This window comes from Microcaecilia unicolor, chromosome 3 (assembly GCF_901765095.1).
Source record: "Microcaecilia unicolor chromosome 3, aMicUni1.1, whole genome shotgun sequence".
NCBI lineage: Eukaryota > Metazoa > Chordata > Amphibia > Gymnophiona > Siphonopidae > Microcaecilia > Microcaecilia unicolor.
In genome coordinates this window covers 128605741-128629093 of record NC_044033.1, presented here as the reverse complement: position 1 = coordinate 128629093, position 23353 = coordinate 128605741, and the positions used below count along the sequence as shown (strand labels likewise).

General features: G+C 41.5%; 1 protein-coding gene across 1 annotated transcript in view; it reads left to right on the top strand.

Annotated features, from left to right (window-relative positions):
* Positions 1-2407: 2407 nt before the first annotated feature.
* Positions 2408-23353, top strand: part of RAB1A (RAB1A, member RAS oncogene family) — a 91573-nt gene continuing 70627 nt past the window's right edge. The window contains exon 1 of the mRNA XM_030196361.1: positions 2408-2616. Within this exon, the coding sequence (XP_030052221.1) occupies positions 2594-2616 (23 nt within the window). The 5' untranslated portion in view covers positions 2408-2593. The remainder of the gene's footprint in view (positions 2617-23353) is intronic.

Below are 23353 nucleotides of genomic sequence, written 5' to 3'. Positions count from 1 at the left end.
AAGGCACTCGCACATGCACGATGGGGACTCTGCGTATGTTCTTAAAGCTGTATTAGCTTGTTTAAGCTCCATACCAGGCAACGTGGATGATGTCACCCACATGTGAGAATGGCCTGCAGTCCTTGGAGAATACCTGCTACAGGTATCTTTGTTTTTTGGAATGTGCATTTGCCAGAAATGGTTTTTGACATGGCTGGGGCCTGAGAGAAAAATCTCACTCAGGTGCCGATGCACAAAGGCACCTATTAAATATGAGTGCCTTGGGAAAAGTTAGTGATTCACAAACAGCAACCAGTGCACAAAGGGGATTGCATGCATATGAGATGCACAAATTCCCCTTTAAGCATTGGTCACTGTTTGCAACTTGACCTGGCAAATGTATTTGACACCACCAGTGCACAGATCCCTGACCCTGCCACCGACCTCTCCCCCAAAACTTTCCCTGGTCGACCCTGACCCCCCCCACACCCCCTCCTGGCCTTGCCCCCAAACAACAACTCCCTGGTAGTTGGTGGACCCCGACCTTCCCCACACCCCCTCCCCTTATGAAAAAAATCCCCAGTAGGGAAAACAACTCCTTATATGGTGCTTAGCCCCTCTCTCATCCCAGGATGCTTCGGGCAGGGGCTGGGTGCTGCCATTTTGTGCAGGGTGGGAGGGAGGAGGTTTTGCTCTTGCCTCCAATGTTGTAACGTACGGGATGGGGAAGGGATCGCTAGACCACCAGGTAGATTTTTGCTTGAGGGGGGTGGGAGAAGGTGCGGGGTGGTTGAGGTCCACTGGACCACCTGTTGCTTGGGGATGGGGGGGTTGGGTCAGGGGTAGAGTCCGTGTGTGCCTATCCATAAGCAGTCTGCTAGCACTATGCAGAGCAAGCAGGCTGCTCCCCATAATGACAGGTCCAGCCCAGTCGTAAAATTTTGCATTTTAAAGGTAGGCATTTAAGGTCTGTGCATTGCTCGAAATGCTCATTTTAATACTAATGAGCTCCTTGCAATGTATTTGCATAGGGTTTCTGGTTGCTGCTATGGGGATCGGGACGCAAAACCCTTTTATGCATTACATGCTAAATAACTTTTGCTTTAGACTAGCTACAACCAGTCTAAAGCAAACGTTGCCAGTATGGTAAACTTTGTGTATGGGCCTTCAATCAGCTTTGAGATGGGCCACCATTGACATCCATCTCTAGGTGTTTCTCATAAGCTAAAACAAATGAATGTCCATGAGATATAAACTTAAGGCAAAAAGGATAACACTATAGAGCTCATTTTCAAAGCACTTAGACTTACAAAGTACCATAGGTTACTATGGAACTTTGTAAGTCTAAGTGCTTTGAAAATGAGCCTCTATATGCTCCAGTATAAAATCCTTACAGGCAACCTGTGTAAATAGATCAAGATCTGAAAAAAAAAAAAGCTACGGATTCCGTACTGCCGTTGTGACCTTTGGAGTTTATGGTAACATAATACATGAATAAGGGCTACTACTACAGAAATAACTGTTCACCGCATTATCTCCCAAACTAGAATTGCACTTTCGAACAGCATTCATCAAAAAGGTGGGGGAAAATACATGTTAATTCTCAGCAGACATTATTAACCAAGATTTTGTCCTCGTAGGCAGAAATAAGAAATTAAATCTCAGTAAATTAGACCCATAGGTCTAAAATGAGCAAGGTAAAACAGCGAGCACCAGAATTAATGGCTCAGTCAGACTTGGGTTAGCAGTTCTTCTCCATTCCTGTCTCGTTTGCATCGGTAGGTAAATATGAGAAGACAGGAGGTGTCAAAAACAAAGACTCCATCACCTTTTATTTACTCTCTGGAACCACTGTCCCGCTTCTCCTTCTCCCTTCCCACTGGTGTGGCTCGAGAACTGTCAACGCACAGAGCTGGGGTTATATCGGGTAACAGTAGCCCGTTTTCCACCTAACGGAACAAAGTCCGGCCGATAATGGCGCATCCAGCTACAACACGCACAGGTAAATGAGCCCTCCTGAACACTACCCACGTGCCAGGCCGAGGTGGATCCCGGATTTTCATGGCATCAGTCAGGACCCGAGCGCAACCAGCCTCTAATCTGCTCTTCTGTACCCATTCTCCCAGTCCCAGACTCGCCCCAGCTCTGCCACGTTTCAATGGTGACGTCAACTAGCCGCGAGCCCCCAACACGGGCGCTAGAGGGAGCCCAGCCATGAGTCTGTCTACAGAGCCCGCAGGAAGGTGGGAGGGGAAAGCGACCAAGAGGGCCTACCACGCACGCGCTTGTTCGGCCAGGGTGTGACGGGAAGCGAAGTTCTCCAGTGCCGGAAGCCCGGTTGACTGCAAGTTCGCGGAAACAGTTGTGGACTAGTTCTCCCAGGGTGCAGCGCAGGCCGGCCGCCAGTCGGCAATGTAAAGCGCTCTCTAGCTGGATGTTCACTATTTCCTGGTTAAGCTGGCAGCCATTTTGGGTTTAGGAGTGCTGTTCTCGTAAATTTTCTGCTTTTTCTGGGGGGGAAAGGTGACTTTTAAATTGACAGTGTCCACCTGCGCGCTTTATTGACTGAGGAGAGCGGGGCTGTGATTTTTCCAGAGGCAGAGCTTACAGTGACATGTCCAGCATGAATCCCGAATAGTAAGTATGCTTTTCCTCTTCTCCCTGCCTGCCGGCCGCGGTTTACTGCAGGGATAAGCCACATCCGGCTCCAGAGAAGCTGATGGATGAACAAGGAACAAAGAAGGAAGGGAAAGATGGGAGGGTGGAGGTGGCCAGTATGAGGGTCCTGGAGTTGGAGGAGGGGGATGCAGGGTCCGGGTGACTGGTTAGAGGTGGGACATCGCTACCAGCTTGGGTGGTGGCAGCCCAATTCTTGGCTCATTTTCTTTTATTCCCTCACATCAGAAAGGCCCAGGTTTGCTTCGGGGTGGTTTATTTTCTTGTTGGGAATTAGTGACGCTTCGCTTTTGTCATAGGGCCGACTCTGAGTGTATTTTCAAGTTGGCAAGTTGCATCCCATTCCTCGCTCGTAATCCGGTACAAATTTAACATTTTCCTCCCAAGTTAAAAAAAAAAAAAAAAAAAGAGAGAGAGAAAATAAAACCAACAGAAACTCTGACCTTGTTGGGGATGTACCTAAAGTTCTGACCTGTAAGGTTGTTAGCGAAGTTTGGTGTTAGAAGAAAACAAGGCTTGTAATTAAGCGTGAAGTGTATGAAAACCAAATGCAGACCGAGAGTGGAAAGTAAAGGAAGCTTTACTGGTGGTCTGTGGCTTTTGGTTTTAGACATGAATGGGCATAGATTGTTTTGAAACCTTCTCTTCGTAGTGCCTAGAAAGATATTGGTTATTGTGCCCTTACCCCCCCCCCCCCCTCCCAAAAAACCCTCCACAGAAACCTGTAACAAGTGGCAATCTGCGTGAACCAAGATTACCAAATAAAATAAAAACCAAGCCATGAAACGCTCGTTACAAATTGAACTTTACACGTTTACATTTCATTTCGTTACTTGTATGGGATGACTATTTCCGAAGAGTTCAGCCAGCTGTGAAATAAGCTTGATATCTGTAAATATCGTAGGCTGGATAGCAGGAAGATTTTAGTCTATGTGTAAAGTTGTTGACTTGATTTATTTTCGATAGATCCATCCCCGATAGCTTTTTCTCCTTCCTAGCGTTAAGAAAGGTTCACCCGTCATTTTAGTAGTAAGTCATGTGCGTGTCATATGGCTCTTGCAAAACACGTCTTGGTGCAGATTTTGTAAGGCTGTGGGTTGGATGCTGTTGTACTGTTTCCGATAGGGAAATGCATAGAAACTAGTTTCTTGTTAAATGTTGAAACTATTGAAGCATTTCACATGTATGCTGTCTTTTGACACGTTAAGTTGGCAAGTGGAATGTATTATTGCATTACAGCAACTGTATTACTATAGAATGACGTTTGGTTTCATGGAGGGTTTTCCTAGCGCCTGTACCCATCCCCCCAAGGAAGGATACAGCCCCTGGGAAAACTAATAGCCTAGCTCTAGAAAACAGTGTTCATGTGAGCCTGCAGTGCAGTATTAGAAATACATTAATGATATCTTTGAATTCTGATTTGTAGTTGAGGAGCTCTGATGGAAATATATTTAGTATTTTGCTTTATAAAATATGTATTTTAGCTTTTAGTGTGCACTGTTTCATTTACTGTGATTGTATGAAAATGTCAAACCAAATAATTGCCACATTCTACTCAAATGTTCTTTGGCCAACACAAAACTGACTTCTGTTGAACTGTGGTACCATTAGTCTTTTATAACCACTTGGGGTTTCCCCCCTTCATTATACCTCCCACCAACTTAATTATCCGAGCCATCAGAGTGATAATCCGTAAACATGGACCACAGACCACAGCTGCAGTAGTATGGCCCCCAGATGTGTCCACTAATTATTACTATTGCATGTTGATTCCACTTCCTTTTTCTTCTTTTCCTGCCCTACAAGGGCTATGAATATTACTTCTGAGACATCCCCATAGAGCACTGGGGGCAAAAGACAACCCAGAAATTGAACCCAAGTCAAAACATAGCAATATATAGCCAACCAGACTGGTCCAGTTTTGCTCTATTTTAATTCCTATGTAGCCCAATTAGGCAGGTAATTTCTCTGGCTGGGAGGCACAGACTAAAGCTCCCATTACAACACTGCATGTGCTGATAGGCCAGTAAATAGGCATCATTGGTCAACAGTAATTGAGACCCGAGTGCAGTCTGCATAGCATCACCGGTCCTTTGCAGCTTGTAGGACAGGACCCGGATCTTTTTGTATAGGGAAGTGCAGCACTGAGTGAATGGTGGTTCCCAGAACCAAATATCCTTTTATAAGGTAAATGGTGTTGGGCTTATTGGGCAAGGGACCCTCCAAACTGTCAGCATCTGTCCAATTTTTTTATTTTTATTTATTAGAATTTATTTACCGCCTTTTTGAAGGAATTCTCTCAAGGCGATGTACAGTAAGAATAGCTCAAACATGAGCAGGAGGCAATTAGAGCAGTAAAAATATTCAAACACAAAGTATGTACTAGAACATTATAATTGGTAGTGAAGGGTAAGGCAAAGTTGTAACATATAGATGAATAAGAAAGTAGGCAGAATTAGAAAGTAAGGTGATTGATTTGAAGAAAGTTGCACGTGAGGTCAGAGAGATGGTTAAATATTATCTTAGCTAGAGTGGATAAACATGTCCCGCTGCAGTATGTGCAGCCTGAGTCAGTCCTTGTGTGTGTGAGTGAGACAAACAAGTTAGTTACTTCTTCCGTTAAAGGCTTGGTTGAAGAGCCAAGCTTTCACCTGCTTCCTGAAGTACAGGTAGTCGTGTTAAGCGGAACCTTTCAGGCAATGCATTCCAGAGTGTGGGGGCTACTCCGGAGAAGGTTCGCTTGCGGATATCACATCGTGTAATGTCTTTTGGAGAGGGTGTGGTTAGTGAAAGTCCTTGGGAGGACCTTAGTGTCCTTGGCGGTGTGTGGCAGATCATCCTATTCTTCAGATACTCGGGGCCATTTCCTTTCAGGGCCTTGAAGATCAGACATAGAGTTTTAAATTTAGCCCTGTATTGTACTGGTAGCCAATGAAGTTTTTGCAAAAATGATATCATGTGGTCACATTGCTTGCAACCTTCTACCGTGTTTTCCCGAAAATGAGACAGTGTCTTATATTAATTTTTGCTCCCAAAGATGCACTAGGTCTTATTTGCAGGGGATGTTTTATTTTCGGCGAAACACGGTACAAGCCAAACCCAAATGCACCACACTAGAGAACCAAACGATTACACATACAAAAAAAAAAATCCCAACGATGGCCCCTGATAGAGGAAGAACGAGGAAAAGAATGTGTTGCTTTGTGTTATAGACGTCCGGCTCTCACAAGGACACAAAAAAACAAACAACCTCCCCTAATAAACCACAACACAGTACCATATCGCCATCACTACCTCCACACTAATGGGAACTGGGCTGGGTGGCTAGTTGCCAAATAGTGAGCTTCTGGTGGGAGAGAGTGGGCACCAATCGGGGCCAAACAAATACTTTGCTAGGTCTTACTTTCGGGGGAGGCCTTATATTTAGCAATTCAGCAAAACCTCTACTAGGTCTTATTTTCAGGGGATGTCTTATTTTCGGGAAAACAGGGTATGAGTCTTGCTGCATTCTGAATCAATTGAAGCTGGTGCAGGCCCTTTGTAGTCAGACCATTGTATGGTGCATTGCAGTAATCCGGTCTTGATGTTACCATGGCATGCACAACTGGGATAAGATTTACCTTCTCAATGTAAGGAGAGAGGTAGCGTAGCTGTCGCAAATAGTAGAAGCAGCTCTTGAAGGTTGCTTGGATTTGGGGAATCGGAGTAAGTGTTGAATCTAACAGTATTCCAAGGTTCCTGACTTATGATTTGAAGGGGTTCATACTTCCCAAAAGGGATTTTGATGTCGGGTATGTATCCACTTGTGTTAGGGACCCAGAGAAGCTCGGTTTTACTTGGGTTCAGGCAAAGTTTGTTGTGTTTAGCCCATTCTATTTATATTTGATGATTAGTATGCATGCCCTAGTGAACAGCAGTATAACCACTAGTGAGTGAGAATTCAAAATTGGCAATATTTTATTGGTGGTACTAACAAAATGAGAATACTGTTAAACATTTTCATCTTTAGACAATCAAATAAAATCAATATAATACTATAATATTTTACAAAACTCTTACAACCCATGGGCAAGCTTTCAGATTACAAAGTTACATTGTCTCATATATCCCATAGATAAATCACAATATACAAAAATAATATATAGGTACTTATCTGCCAGTATAGACTATCTCTTCTGGAAATAGAACAAACATGACTAAATAACAAAGAATAAGTCCGATACTTGATGATAATCCTTAAATATGGAGCTTTGTAATCTAAAGGCATAAACCCTGAAAAACTGACAGTAGGCAGCAGTATTAGTTTCTGATGGCGATCCACCAGTTTTCGCTATTACTAAGATTGAGTTTGTGATGTTGTGGTTTACAGCTCCTTAAGATGCCATCAGTGAAACGCAGAACTGTGTTGAGCTGTATATAAATATGTTGAACCCCCCCCCCCCTTTTTTTTTTTTTTAAATATTTTATTGGTACCACGTTGACATTTTAATTTAAGCAGCCAGCCAGGTCATGAGCTAGGGAGCCCTTCGTTCAAATTCTGTTACTGTTCCAGCCATCTCTTGTGACTTATTATTGTAAGAATGCTCCTAACCAATAGGCCATAGGAGAAGATGGGCACCAGTAAGTACTTCTGCTCCCTCCCTACTGCTCATACCGAAATCCTGCTTTACATCACTGCTCTATTAGTTCAAATATGTAAAGCAAAAGAGAGCGAAGAGATGAGGGGTGTGTTAAGAGAAGGAGGAAGTAGAATTCCGGTTGTTGCATTATTGGATTTTTAGGAAACTTTTGACAAAATTCCTCATGAGAGACTCCTGACAAAATTAAAAAGTCATGGGATAGGAGGCAATGTCCTTCTGTGGATAAGGAATTGGTTATCGTACAGAAAACAGAGGGTAAGGTTAAATGGCCATTTTTCTCAATGGAGGAGGGTGAATAGTGGAGTGCCCCAGGGATCTATACTGCGACCTGTGCTATTTAACACATTTATAAATGATCTGGAAAATGAAACGAGGAGTGAGGTGATTAAATTTGCAGATGACATAAAACTATTCAACGTTGTCAAAACATGTGGATTTTGAAAAATTGCAGGAAGACCTTAGGAATCTGGAAGACTGGGCATCCAAATGGCAAATGAAATTTAATGTGGACAAATGCACATTGAGAAGAATAATCTGAATCATAGTTACCTGATGTTAGGGTCCACCTTAGGAGTCGGCACTCAAGAAAAAGATGTAGGTGTCATAGTAGACAATTCGCTGAATTCTTTTGCCCAGTATGCGGCTATGGGCAAAAAAGTGAACAGGATACTAGGAATTATTAGGAAAGGGATGTAAAATAAGACCAAAAATATTATAATGCTTCTTTCGCTCCATGGTGCGACCTCACCTTGAGTATTATGTTCAATTCTGGTCACTGCATCTCTGAGAAAAGATTCAGAGAAGAGCTACCAAAATGATAAAGGGGATGTAACTCCTCTCATATGAGGAAAGGGCTTTTGAGCTTAGAAAAAAGATGGCTGAGGGGGGCTACAATTGAGGTCTACAGAATCTTGAGTGGTATAGAATAGGTACAAGTGACTTGTTTTTTTTCACTCTTTCAAAAAGTACAAAGACAAAGGGACACAATGATATTACATGCAAGTACTTTTAAAACAAGGAGGAAATATTTTTTCACTCCAATGATAGTTAAGCTCTGGAACTCGCTGCCAGAGGATGTGGTAATAGTGGTTATCATATCTGGGTTTAAAAAAAAAAAGGTTTGGACAAGTTCCTAGAGGAAAAGTCCATAGCCTGTTATTAAGATGGACCTAGGGGAAGCCACTGATTGCCCCGGGATTGGTAGTATGGAGTGTTGCTACTAATTGGGTTTGTCAGGTACTTGTGATCTGAATTGGCCACTGTTGGAAGCAGGATACTGGGCTAGATGGACCATTGGTTTGACCCAGTATGTTAGCAGCTGATTTTGGGACTTCCCCTATGGGGCCTGTTGTCGGCCACCTGCTTTGGAGATTTAGGGCCATTTTCTCTCTCTTTTTTTTTTTTTTTCTCCTCTTCTCCCCCCCCCCCCAAAAAAAAAAAAAAATTGTTCTCTTTCTGTCCCTGTAGTGCCTTTACTAATTGTTATATATAAAATAAAATGTCATTGATACCCAAGAATAAAATGAAACTGCAGATTAACAAATATTTCAGTTAAAAAATTTAAAGTGTATACTCCTGCTTTTCTGTAAATGGTACTGTAAGTGTGAAAAAGACTAGCAAGTGGGGCTTCAGTTTTCGCTAACGCATGGGTCGCGGAGTTGGTCAGAAATGCTGATGCTTGATGCTGTTATTAACTTATGGAGAGCACTGATTCATGAAGGATTAATTATTTAAGGGTCTTGTGCTGTCAGAATGGTAGATTGCTGTGTCAGAATGGTAGATTGCTGTGTCAGAATGACAGATTGAACAATTCCTCCTGGACTTTATTCACCAGGGACAAAGCCCTGAAATATTGGACTCCCTGCTGCCTTCTCTTCCAAGAGTTTGTTTTGAGGGAAACAAGTAGCAGGTGTATAAATACATTTCTGCCTTAGAGATTGCACACCCCTAGCCTACCCCTGTGCTCCCTTCTCTACCATACTCCACTATCTTCTCAGGCGCAGTCCTTGCTCTTTCATTAAACTGTCACCTCTTTTCTCTCCTCCCCATGCTACTTGATGCAGTCCTGTCTCTTTTTCCTGAGCCTCGCAGCCCATTTCTCTGTGCCCTGGACCAAAGATTACACTCATCCCAGATGAACTGGTGATTGAATTTTTCAAACCCTGTGTGTATCCATAAATGCAAAAAATGTTTGCAGAAAAGCAGCACAGCCTGGTTAGTGAATGACAAAATAGCTTTTGTGAGGCTGGAGCATTGGGCCATAATGCAGGAAAAGTTTGGGACGTGAATTGATGTATTTTAGCCACATGTTCATTTTTATCTTACTGTACCTCTGTGACCTAAACAGTATCTGTCTGGCTTTCTTGGTGGACAAATAAAATTAGGATATGTATTGGGCATTTCAGAACTGTGGCAGAGTAGAATGAATTGCTAGCAGCGGTTATAAAAGGAAGTTTTATTATGAGAAGAGGACCTGGTTTTTATACTGTAATTCACAGTTTAGTAAAATCAGCACAGGTGTGTATGCAGGGCCCACCTCTCCCTTTCTCTGCCCTGTGTTAATTAAAAGGGTTGCTGCAAATATCAACCTTGGGTCAAAGGACAGATTTTCTTGTTACTTTATTACCTTGTACATGAAGTTTGTCTCTGTTAAGTCTCCATAATGTTGCAAGGGATTTTTTTTATCTGTGTAGATTGCTGGAATTTGTTTCTTAGTATAGTAGGACAAGTTTATTTGTTTACAGACTTGACAGGCTGCACTTGCTAGTAAGATGCTTTGTCTCCATAGTTGCATTGATATATGTTTTGGCTGAAATCCTATAAGAGCCCTCTTCTGGTTCCGTCTATGTTGCAAGCCTGTATCTCTTTTAAAGGGTGACTACCCTGATTTCCGTCGGAAGGGTTGATTTGACTAGTTTTTTAGTCATTACTCCAAGGTTTCTGTTCTACTTGAGCCACAGATATTAATGGAAGCCACCTCATGCATCCTGACGTCAAATCTGTTTTCCTGGCTATAGTAATATCTTGCTGCTGGCACTGGCAAGCAGCCCAACTGATGTATCACATGTAAGCTGAGGCTCTTTCAATTTATTCTGAGTGTGAGAGGAAAGGCTCCTGAGTAGTTCCTTGTTCAGCATGCGCTTCTTACCCAACACTGGCTGATGGGATTGGGGTGAGTCTGTTTTTACATGGATGTGCTTCAAGAAATTGAAGGACCTCAAAATGCACCTTACCGGTGGGTTAGGAGGACACCCGAGTTCATAGGGCAAGACATTCTACAGTTGGGTTTCCTGACTCTGGAGTAGGTACTAGTTTGTGTCTTGTCAGAATGAATGTCTCGCTGGGTGGAGTTTGGGAGCACAGTGTATGAGAGACCTTCAGTTTCAGGCACCAGTAGCACTTGAATCCTTTCATTTTGGGAGAGAGAGCCTTTTTATGCTGAATAATGCTAACAATGCAGGTGAAATATTGATCACCTTGATGTGGTTAAGGGAAGGCATGTTTTTGTGTTACTTCACAGTAGGGAGACTTTGGAAGCTGCCCATGTGTTGGAGATGAGGGCAGTTGTCAGAAGTCATGTCCCAGCCGAGTATCATCCCTACCAGTACCTGATAGGCAAGATTTGTTTATTAGCATTTCTAAGCTAATGGATAACACTGGGAAGAAGTAAAAATATATCTTGGACCCCATCCACATTATATGGGGTCTATACTATTTGTGTTATAAGTGAATCCACATTATATCAGGTCTACAGTGTAATATGTAATAAAAATGGGGTCCAACCTTTGACCGTGTAATGAATCCACACATTAGCTTCTTTTGTTTGGGGGCTTTAGTATACAGTGGTGGAAATAAGTATTTGATCCCTTGCTGATTTTGTAAGTTTGCCCACTGACAAAGACATGAGCAGCCCATAATTGAAGGGTAGGTTATTGGTAACAGTGAGAGATAGCACATCACAAATTAAATCCGGAAAATCACATTGTGGAAGGTATATGAATTTATTTGCATTCTGCAGAGGGAAATAAGTATTTGATCCCCCACCAACCAGTAAGAGATCTGGCCCCTACAGACCAGGTAGATGCTCCAAATCAACTCGTTACCTGCATGACAGACAGCTGTCGGCAATGGTCACCTGTATGAAAGACACCTGTCCACAGACTCAGTGAATCAGTCAGACTCTAACCTCTACAAAATGGCCAAGAGCAAGGAGCTGTCTAAGGATGTCAGGGACAAGATCATACACCTGCACAAGGCTGGAATGGGCTACAAAACCATCAGTAAGACGCTGGGCGAGAAGGAGACAACTGTTGGTGCCATAGTAAGAAAATGGAAGAAGTACAAAATGACTGTCAATCGACAAAGATCTGGGGCTCCACGCAAAATCTCACCTCGTGGGGTATCCTTGATCATGAGGAAGGTTAGAAATCAGCCTACAACTACAAGGGGGGAACTTGTCAATGATCTCAAGGCAGCTGGGACCACTGTCACCACGAAAACCATTGGTAACACATTACGACATAACGGATTGCAATCCTGCAGTGCCCGCAAGGTCCCCCTGCTCCGGAAGGCACATGTGACGGCCCGTCTGAAGTTTGCCAGTGAACACCTGGATGATGCCGAGAGTGATTGGGAGAAGGTGCTGTGGTCAGATGAGACAAAAATTGAGCTCTTTGGCATGAACTCAACTCGCCGTGTTTGGAGGAAGAGAAATGCTGCCTATGACCCAAAGAACACCGTCCCCACTGTCAAGCATGGAGGTGGAAATGTTATGTTTTGGGGGTGTTTCTCTGCTAAGGGCACAGGACTACTTCACCGCATCAATGGGAGAATGGATGGGGCCATGTACCGTACAATTCTGAGTGACAACCTCCTTCCCTCCGCCAGGGCCTTAAAAATGGGTCGTGGCTGGGTCTTCCAGCACGACAATGACCCAAAACATACAGCCAAGGCAACAAAGGAGTGGCTCAGGAAGAAGCACATTAGGGTCATGGAGTGGCCTAGCCAGTCACCAGACCTTAATCCCATTGAAAACTTATGGAGGGAGCTGAAGCTGCGAGTTGCCAAGCGACAGCCCAGAACTCTTAATGATTTAGAGATGATCTGCAAAGAGGAGTGGACCAAAATTCCTCCTGACATGTGTGCAAACCTCATCATCAACTACAGAAGACGTCTGACCGCTGTGCTTGCCAACAAGGGTTTTGCCACCAAGTATTAGGTCTTGTTTGCCAGAGGGATTAAATACTTATTTCCCTCTGCAGAATGCAAATAAATTCATATACTTTCCACAATGTGATTTTCCGGATTTAATTTGTGATGTGCTATCTCTCACTGTTACCAATAACCTACCCTTCAATTATGGGCTGCTCATGTCTTTGTCAGTGGGCAAACTTACAAAATCAGCAAGGGATCAAATACTTATTTCCACCACTGTATATAATTTTGGCAATTGTGTTTCATACTTGAGGGTGCCTGTCCTTTTGTAGCTGGGTTTTAGAATCATTCTAGTGTTCCTATTCTGTCCCCAAAATAGAACTGTTTGGTGGAAATCTCTGGAAACACTGAACAGGAACGCAATACAGACACACCAGTGTGGTAGTGGTAGAGTTTGTAAACAACACTTTTTTGCTTCCTTGTGGTTTGAAATACATTCTTTGTTTCCTATGGTTATAATTTTTAAATGAGCTGTTATAGGAAACGTTCTATTTTTCAAAATTAAAGGCCTTCATCTGAAGGCTTGCATGTTAGCTGGTCAGATAAGTGAGAGACAGAATTCACGTTTCCTTACAGACACATTTCAAAGCCTTATGGGTCAAGAGGGAGCTGATGTAAAACTCTTTTTAATTCACATTTCTGTTGCTTGTTAATGTGAACTGTGGGCAGATCAGTAGAATGGATTCTCACCTTCAAAAGTGCTGTTAGCGGCTCTGCTAGGTACTGATGGCTTTCATTTAGGTCTGAGGTATGCTGAAAAACAACCTGGTTAATTCAAACTGTTAGGATATGAGACTACGACAGTTAAAGCGTCGGGGCCAGCTAGAGAGGCTTTTACAAGGGAGTTGTTTTCTGGGCATCAAGAACGGCATGTTTTCCTGGTTTAGTTTTGATTTTTAATTTGGGTATGACTTTCCTTGATCCGGCCCTCTTGAAGGTGGAACCGTTATGCTCAGACCTTCCCTTCTTCCTTGCTTTTAACCATTAGAAACAGACTACATAAATCTTGTAATTTGGAGTCATACTTATGAATCTAAATTAATGTACCCATGGCCATATTTAATCTGGACAATTAAAAAATTATTTACCTGAGTTGTCAAACATGGGAGTGAAAGGAGTATCTAATTACCCCACCAAAAGGGTGTAGGATATCTGTATGCCAGATAGATGTGATTTTAGGAAGCAATTTTGAATGCCCTACACTGCTTGCAGTGTAGCAGGTATTTTTATCCAACTAATGGTTTTGAGCTTACTATTTGAAAATATCGCCACCCTATAAATATGCAAGCACTTTAGTTCCCAATGCAGTGTCTTCTAAACACACATACTTGATTGAAGGGGGGGGGGGGGGTGGAATGACTTCAGAAGCTCAGCCAGATTTTTACATTTTTAAAACAGAAATCCAAATTTCTCTGAGAGATAAGACTGGTCATTCCTAGTCCTGCTTAAGCTAGGTGGGAGTCTACACAGGTGCCTTTACTCTGGAACCCACTTCCACAATACCCTCAGTTGGATACCTCTTACTCTTTTCTCAGAGCCTTAAAAATTTATTTTTTCCAAATTGCTTTTGGGACTTAACTACAGTCTGTTCCTGTGCTGATGAATTGCCTTAGGTTTGAGTGATTACTTTTGCTTTATAGGAATCTTGTAAAGCATACTGTAGCAAGTGTGATTGTTCTGTATCGCGCTCTTTTCTATTTATTATGGAGTTTCTTTCTTTAACAAAGATTTTAATGCGTTAACCGCCTTGGTTTGCGTTCAAGGCAGGCGGTATATGAAATTAATAAATGAACTAGGAGCAAGAATTATGGCAAAACTTTTTTTTTGTTTTAACCTTACAGCTTAAACCAACCAGCTTTCCCTGTAGCTTTTAAAATTCAAAATGGTGGCAGTCATTTAAACAGGACGCCGTGATTTTGCAACCAGTGATAGTTTCGAGAGCCTGGGACTCATCACATATGAGTGGCCTAGTGGTTAGGGTGGTGGTGGACTTTGGTCCTGAGGAACTGAGTTTGATTCCCACTTCAGGCACAGGCAGCTCCTTGTGACTCTGGGCAAGTCACTTAACCCTCCATTGCCCCATGTAAGCCGCATTGAGCCTGCCATGAGTGGAAAAGCGCGGGGTACAAATTTAACAAAAATAAAAATATAGATTAATGTTTCAGTTAACTGTGCATGAAACAATTGCTCAACTATACATTAAAAGTACTCGGCAAACTAGGGAAAAATTTAAAGGAAAGCTTTCCAATCAGTGTTAATATTTAACCCTTTAGGGGTTAAATATTGCAATCTATAAATCCATTTTTGCTTCGTTTGCAATAATTTTTTACCCGTGTCTCCACCCCTTATATCCTCCAAAACCTGATCTATAACGAAGCACTTGAGATCAATTTAAAGTGACAAACTTACACAGTGTATTACCATGTTTGATGACAATTTTATTTCCTCCAGATGAAGGGTGTTGAAGTGGTACAACTTTTGTGCCTTCAGAGGCCTGCCTGTATATGATACGGTTTGAAAATTTGTGGATATATAACAATTCCTGGTCTCAATACATTTACATTTGATACTGGTACATAGATGATATATTTCTTTTGTGGATGGGAAATGAAAGACAACTGATGGAATTTTTCACTTGGTTGAATTCCAGAGACAGCAATATCAACTATGCAGTTTTCATGTCAGAAATTACATACATATTTTTGGATGTTTTGATTCAACAGATGAATGAATTTTGCACGACAGTCTTTATTAAAGATAGATAGAACCTTCAATTTGAAAACTGTCACCCGTTTTTGTTGAAGAATTCTTCCATTTGCCCAATATCTTAGATACCGACAGATATGTACAACTTTAAAGCAGAGTCTAAGAAATTGACTACTAAGTTGTTGGACCGGGGCTACCCCAAAATATTTTAAAACAAACATATAATCATACTAATTTGTTTCATTCTAAAGGTCTCCTGGACATTAATTCTAGCATTCAGATTTGTCATGCATTTCTCTCGAGGAATCTCACAAGCATCATCTATAGTTAGGAAACACTGGCATATTTTTTTATTTTTGTTACATTTGTACCCCATGCTTTTCCACTCATGGCAGGCTCAATGCGGCTTACATGGGGCAATGGAGGGTTAAGTGACTTGCCCAGAGTCACAAGGAGCTGCCTGTGCCTGAAGTGGGAATCGAATTCAGTTCCCCAGGACCATCAAGAATTTCAAAATCATGATATAAGATTAGCTTTTTCATGTAATAAAAATCTTAGAGAACTACTGCAGATCTGATTGGTACTCTGTTGTTAATTGAACCTGTAAGAGAGCCAGACCACTATGCACGTAGTAAATGTAAAACCTGTCCAATAATGCTGCAGCTTGTGGAATGTTTGAACCCTACAGACAGAAATATAAACTCAATAAAACTCAAATATTGGACTGACTGGAACAGTTCCTTTGTGATATATCTGCTATAATAAAAAGCACCTCCAACGTTCTGAAGCTGACTCCGTGGCTTCAGTGAAGGGTTCATAATGGTGTCACATCTCTCTCTGCCCCGCCCTCGCATCAAAACGTGATGATGTCGAGGGTGGGTAATCAGAAGGCAGGACTGATGGAATGAACTCACCTCCAACATTCTAAAGCTGACTCCGTGGACAGCCAGGGCTTTCAATAATGCCGCTGCCGCTTCGACGGAGCTAGTCTGGGGGCACAGTACAATCGCTGGATGGCTGGGGGGGGGGGCAGGGGAGAGAGCAGAATCGCTGGGTGGCTGGAGGGGGGGCAGGGGAGAGAGAAGAATCACTGCATGGCTCGAGGGGGGCTGGGGATACAGGAGAATTGCAGGGTGGCTGGAGGGGGGGCAGGGGAGAGAGCAGAATCACTGGGTGGCTGTAGGAGGGGCAGGGGAGAGAGGAGAATCGCTGTATGGCTCGAGGGGGGCAGGGGATACAGGAGAATCGCTGGGTGGCTGGAGGGGGGGAGGGGGGACAGGAGAATTGCTGGGTGGCTAGAGGGGGGGGCCAGGGGAGAGAGGAGAATCGCTGGGTGGCTAGAGGGGGGCAGGGGAGAGAGGACAATCGCACACACTCTCTCACAGACACACTTGCACCCAGTCTCACTCTGTCACACACACACAAACTCGCACGGTGCTGCCAACCACGCAGAGGGGGGAGAGGCAGGGGGTCCTGAGACCACAGGGGAGGGGATCCTGAGACCAGAAGGGGGGGGGAGGGGGTCCTCAGACCAGAGGGGAAGGTATCTCCTTACACACACTCTCTCACAGTCAGTGTCTTTCTCTCTCTCTCACACAATGTCTCATGCTGTATCACATTCACTCTCTATGTGTCACACACTCTTGGTCTCACACTCTCTCAGTCTCACAGAGAGTCTGTGTATCGCACACATACTTTCTCACTCTCTCTTTCACACACAAAGTGTATCTGTGTGAAACACACTCTCACAGTCACTGTGTCTCACATAAGCACTCGCACACACTCTCATTCTCACGCACACATTCGCACATTCACTCTCTGTCACACACACACACTCGCACAGTCACTCTCACACACACTCTCTCAAACATACACACTCCGAGGAAAACCTTGCTAGCGCCCGTTTCATTTGTGTCAGAAACGGGCCTTATTTACTAGTGTAGTAATATGCCCTTGTTTGAAAATTATATATGGGTGGATAAGGATACTGAGAATGAGAATGAATGAGCATAGATCTTATATTAAACACAAAAAAATTGAAGTACCCATGGTAACACACCGTGTACATTTGTTAGGTAAATTTGAGGATCTTAAGTGCTTCATTATATATAGATCAAGTTTTGGAGGATATAAGGGTTGGAGGGTAGGGGTAAAAAAATTATTGCAAATGAAGCAAAGATGGATTTATAGATTGCAGTCTTTAACCCCTAAAGGGTTAAATATTAACATAGTTTGGAAAGCTTTTCTTTAAATTTTTCCCTAGTTTGCTGAGTTCTTTTAATTATAGAATAAAATATTTATTTATGCACTGCCTTTATCCAAGGTGGAAAATACAAAAGACATACATAATAAAATCACAATAACTATATGCATCAGCAAAGTCTAGCTTAAAGCGAGTCCATAAGTTTGTAGAACAAAATAAGGAAGGTATAAAAAAATTCCAAACAAAATAATCTCTCAAAATCCTCTTAAAATAAGTAAGCTGTGATTCAACCTTTAAACGCAAAGGCAGTTTATTCCACTCCACTGGTGCTATAACAGAAAATGCACCAATTTTAGCTAAATCCAAATGAAAGTGTTTAAGGCAGGTACTACAAGGTTGAGCTGGTCCTGTGGCTGCAGCGCATGCATCGGCACATACCCTGTCACAGCTTGCATCAAATAAACAGACAAATCTTTATACAATCCACAGTGTATAAGCAAAAACAGCTTATACAAAAGGTGAAACTTTTTCAGATATTTAAGATGGACTGTCATATGCTCTGTTATGGACAATCCAAACAAACTCACCGCAGGTTTTGCGTTACTTGGAGTGACTGTATACAGGAATTGGGTAACCCAAGTAGACGATATTACAGTAGTCCAAACTTCCAAAAATCATAGCTTGGACTACTATTTTTTCTTGCAATAGTAACAGTCTCAATTTGCGCAGCATTTGCTATATACCTTCGCCAAAAAAGAAAACAAGTTATCTAGTAGAACTCCCAGGTTTTTTTTTTTACTTGCAAAGACTTCTTAATAGTTGCTCCAGGTAGCGATAAATTAGAGGGCATAACCACAGATGAATCATAAACAACATACAATAACCTCTGTTTCCCCAATATTCAGTTGCAAATCAATTGCCAGTTAAATTGCCTTTCCAGTTGCATTGATTAAAAATTATCATGCAAGGTTCCACGTTAGGAGTCACGGACCAAGAAAGGGATCTAGGTGTCATCGTTGATAAGTTGAAACCTTCTGCTCAGTGTGCTGCTGCGGCTAAGAAAGCAAATAGAATGCTATGTATTATTAGGAAATGAATGGAAAACAAATATGAGGACGTTATAATACCTTCGTATCGCTCCATGGTGCGACTGCACCTTGAATATTGTGTTCAATTCTGGTTGCCACATCTCAAAAAAGATATAGTGGAATTAGAAAAGGTGCAGAGAAGGGCGACAAAAATGATAAAGGTGATGGGACGACTTCCCTATGAGAGAGGCTAAAGTGGCTAGGGCTTTTCAGCTTGGAGAAAAGGCAGCTGAGGGGAGATATGATAGAGGTCTATAAAATAGTGAGTGGAGTTGAACGGGTAGACGTGAAACTTCTGTTTACGCTTTCCAAAAATACTAGGACTAGGGCATGTGATAAAGCTACAAAGTAGTAAATTTTAAAACTAATTGGAGAACATTTTTCTTCTCTCAACATGTAATTAAACTGTGGAATTCATTACCAGAGAATGTGGTAAAGGCGGTTAGCTTAGCAGAGGTTAAAAAAGGTTTGGATGGCTTTCTAAAGGAAAAGCCCATAGACCATTATTAAATTTGGACATGGGGAACATCCACTATGTCTGGGATAAGCAGTATAAAATGTACTTTTTGGGGATCTTGCCAGGTATTTGTGTCTTGGATTGGCCACTGTTGGAAACAGGATGCTGGGCTTGATGGACCTTTGGTCTTTCCCAGTATGGCAATACTTATGTACTGAAAGAGAGATTCCCATCCCCACCAATGCTGGCCTTCAGACAACCACCCATCTTAAAACACAAACTAGTGAAAAGAAAGCTACCGATAGAAACTCAAAAAGAGGAGAGTGGCATATATTCTTGGAATATATCTATCTGCAAACAGCCAACACATTTCACAGGATCCCACAGTCATTCACAAAGCAAAAATATTCAACATAAAGGAATCTTTCACATGCTCATCTTAAAATGTGGTGTGTATCATTCAATGTAAAAAGTGTGAAGAAGGGTGCTATATTGGAGAAACAAGCCAGATGCTAAAGATAACATTTAATTTACGTAGACATCATATGAAAAATGCCAGGATGTCTGTGGGACAGCTCTTTATAAAACCAGAACTCGGTATCAATGACTTTATGTTGAGAATACTAAAAAGAAACTTTAAGACAATCTAGGAATATAAGACCTTTGAAGTTAAAATGAATAAATATTTTGACACCTACCATACAGGACTTAACAAAGATCTGTGTTTTCTAGCCCATTATAAATCATAAAATTCTACTTATTTGTCACCCTCATATTTCCAGTGCATCTCTCTCTTTCTCTTCACACAGCTCCCCCTATTTCTCAGCTTACCCAACTTACCGTCTTTCTGTGAAACTGTCATTGGAATGCTTTTGTGTTTCACTTATATATCAACATTTTCTTATTTCTGATCTGAAGCCAATCAAAAAATGTATTAAGTTAGTCCAAATAAAAAAGGTGGTAACCGTGTTTTATTTCTATTTATTACCTGCTTCAGTAATGACATCTACAAATCATGGGCACCAGGGTGGCATCACAATGTGCCAATCTTTTCATGGCAGAATTGAAGAAGATTCATTTTTGAATGAAGTGGACTAAACTCTTTAAATATTACTGGTATATTGATGATATCTTTATGATTTGGACTGAGGGGGAAGAGACTGTCGAACAGTTTCTCAGTTCTTTACATGAATCCCATCCTTCAATCAGATGCAAAATTGATGACTCCACAAAGTTTTATGGACACCACAGTTTCTATCAGCAATGGTCATATACCAACATCTATATACAAGAAACAGCTGACAGGTAAACAACCTGAATAAATCAACTTCATCCCTTACGTAGAAAACACATGCTACAACCCCCAAAATCCTATTAGTATAAAACACACTCTACAACAAGAGAATGAATTGCCTAAAGATTTCCTGCTCCACCAAGAAGAGAATGGCCCAAGTCCCTGCAGTATATCGAGCTGCAGATTGGGCCAGAACATATCACAGGGCCCGACATTACTTGCATGGAAAAACTCTGAACACAAGGGGATCCTACTCATCTTTTCAGGAAGGTTGCTACTATGTTGGCAAGACAGGCTGATGTTTGATAATTCACACAGACATAAAATCAGATTACTACTACTACTTGACATTTCTAGAGCGCTACTAGGGTTACGCAGCGCTGTACAATTTAACAAAGAAGGACAGTCCCTGCTCAAAGGAGCTTGCAATCTAAAAAATCAGATTCCCGAAAACAAACCAAGGTGATGCCTCTGTGGGAGTGCGCTTTTCAGAACCAGAGGAAATTTTTAAATAAGTCCTAGAAGGTAAGATGTTAGAATAAGATACTTTGTAACTAATGAGGGGAGACTTAACATAAGAACATAAGCGTTGCCATACTGAGAAACACCGAAGGTCCATCAAGCCCAGTATCCTGTTTCCAACAGTGGCCAAATCAGGTCACAAATACCTGGCAAGATCCCAAAACAGTACCATACATTTTATGCTGCTTATCCTAGAAATACACAACGGTTAGCAGACAAAACTAATGTATTGCAACACAACTATGTTGACTATAGAGGTTATCTCATATCAATCAAAACAACTGTGTCCGCCAATTTTTGGTATGGCTCACAGGTTTGTATAGGTTTGTAATCATAGAACACCTCCAGCCAACCAGTAGTATCGAAAAAATGTTCGTATATTTATACTGTGTAAAGTTCAAAATATACTACTGTTCAAAAAGTAAACATTATTGCAGTACAGGAGCAAATAATGCACAAGTTTAACTTAGCTTAAAGGCTCCAGGCTCAGCGTGCTGTCTTCTAGAGCTGGAGCTCATCGAGGTTCAACTTAACATAGTGAAACCTTCCCGTAACTCCGTTATCGTTGTAAGCCCGACAGGACCCTGTTTCGCGGTCTCTTGCTTTGTCAAGGGCATAAACCTTCATAATACGGAGAAAAAAAATTATGTTAATATAAACTAAACTAATTGCAATTTACTTGCTAAAGATACCTAGCGTCTGGACTCACAGCAATAACGACACATGTTGATGAATCGCCAATCCAAAATGGCGTTGGCGTCTTAGTTATAGTTGTTATAGGCTCCGCCTCTTTAGGTCACATCATGAACAACTAACAATTCGCATATATCAAATTAAAAGAAACAGTTCCAATGGAGATAAGTGTTCAAGCCTTGAGGTTCAACTGTATTCAGGCGGAAAATCCAACGAGTTTCTTTTTGAAGCAATAGCCTGTCGATGTTACCTCCACGGGCATTTGGCACTATACAGTCAATTACCATACATTTTAGAGACTCACAAGAATGTTGTTTCAAAATGCAATGTTGAACTAAAGGGGCTCCTATAATTCGAGCCGAAATTCTAGATCTGTGTTCAACCATTCTTGCATTTAAAGATCTGTTTGATTTACCAATGTATACCTTATCACATGGACATCTGACATAATAAATGATGTGAGTGGTACGGCAAGTCGTTTGATGTTTAAGTTGAATGGTCTGGCCATTATGATAGAATTTAGCTGTCTCTATAGTCATAGGGCAGGTCTTACATCCATTCTTATTGCATTTTTTATGGCTGCCATATATATTGAACCCAGTAGCTATAGAAGTTGATAAATCAGCTGGACTTAAAATCTCTTTAAGATTACGTGCTCGAGAGAATGCCATCCTTAGGCGGCAACTCTCAAAAATGGGATGAGCACGTATAATGTCCCAATGTTGTTTGATGATGTGTGCAGCAGCTTCTCCTCCTTGTACATATTTCATAATGAACGTCATAACGGGATCTTCTTGTGGGTCAACTGTCTTGTTTTGTAATAGCAAGTCCCGATTCAGATGTTTAGCCCTTGTATAGGCTTTATTTAAAACTGGTTTGGGGTATTTACGTTGTAATAACTTGGAGCCAAATACATTAGCTTGCTGACGGAAGTCCAGTTCTTCTGAACAAATCCGTTTAAACCGCACAAATTGCGAAAAAGGTAAGCTTTGTCGAAGAGTTTTGGGATGACAGCTGCTGTATTCTAAGATGGAATTCCTATCGGTAGATTTGGTGTATACCTTAGTTTGTAGGCAGCTACCATTTAATGTGATTTCAACATCTAGAAAATGAATATGATTATCTGAAAAAGTCAAAGTAAACTGAATCCGAGGATGGCAATATACGAACATTTTTTCGATACTACTGGTTGGCTGGAGGTGTTCTATGATTACAAACCTATGAGCCATACCAAAAATTGGCGGACACAGTTGTTTTGATTGATATGAGATAACCTCTATAGTCAACATAGTTGTGTTGCAATACATTAGTTTTGTCTGCTAACCGTTGTGTATGTATACAAAATATTTTTGGACAAAACTGAGCCATTAAGTGTATAATTGGATATCCTAGAAATAAGCAGTGGATTTTCCCAGTCCATCTTAATCGCTTATGGACTTTTAGGAAGATATCCAAACCATTTTAAAACCCCTCAAAGCTAACTGTTTTTACCACATTCTCTGGCAAGGAATTAGTTTCTGCATTATAAACCATAAAATTCTACTGCTTTGTTACCTCCTGATTACCTTTCCCCTTCCACTTTTATTGGAATGCTTTCTTGCTGTACTTATTCTGATATTGTCATCTTTTGCTCATACTGTCCAGACTTGAAGGTGGTTTTGGCCTCTGAAAACTTGTCTTTTTCCATAAAAAAAAAAAATTTAGGCCACTTTAAACATTATGAGAATAACATAACTACCATACTACTTTAGTTTGAAATCTTTTTCTTCTTTTTAATGTAGTTTGTCTTGTTCCTGTTTCCAGGAGAGGGCTGGTAAACAGAAAAACTTTAAAGTTGTAAATTAACTGAGCTTTTGAAAGTAAACAAAATCACATATGTTC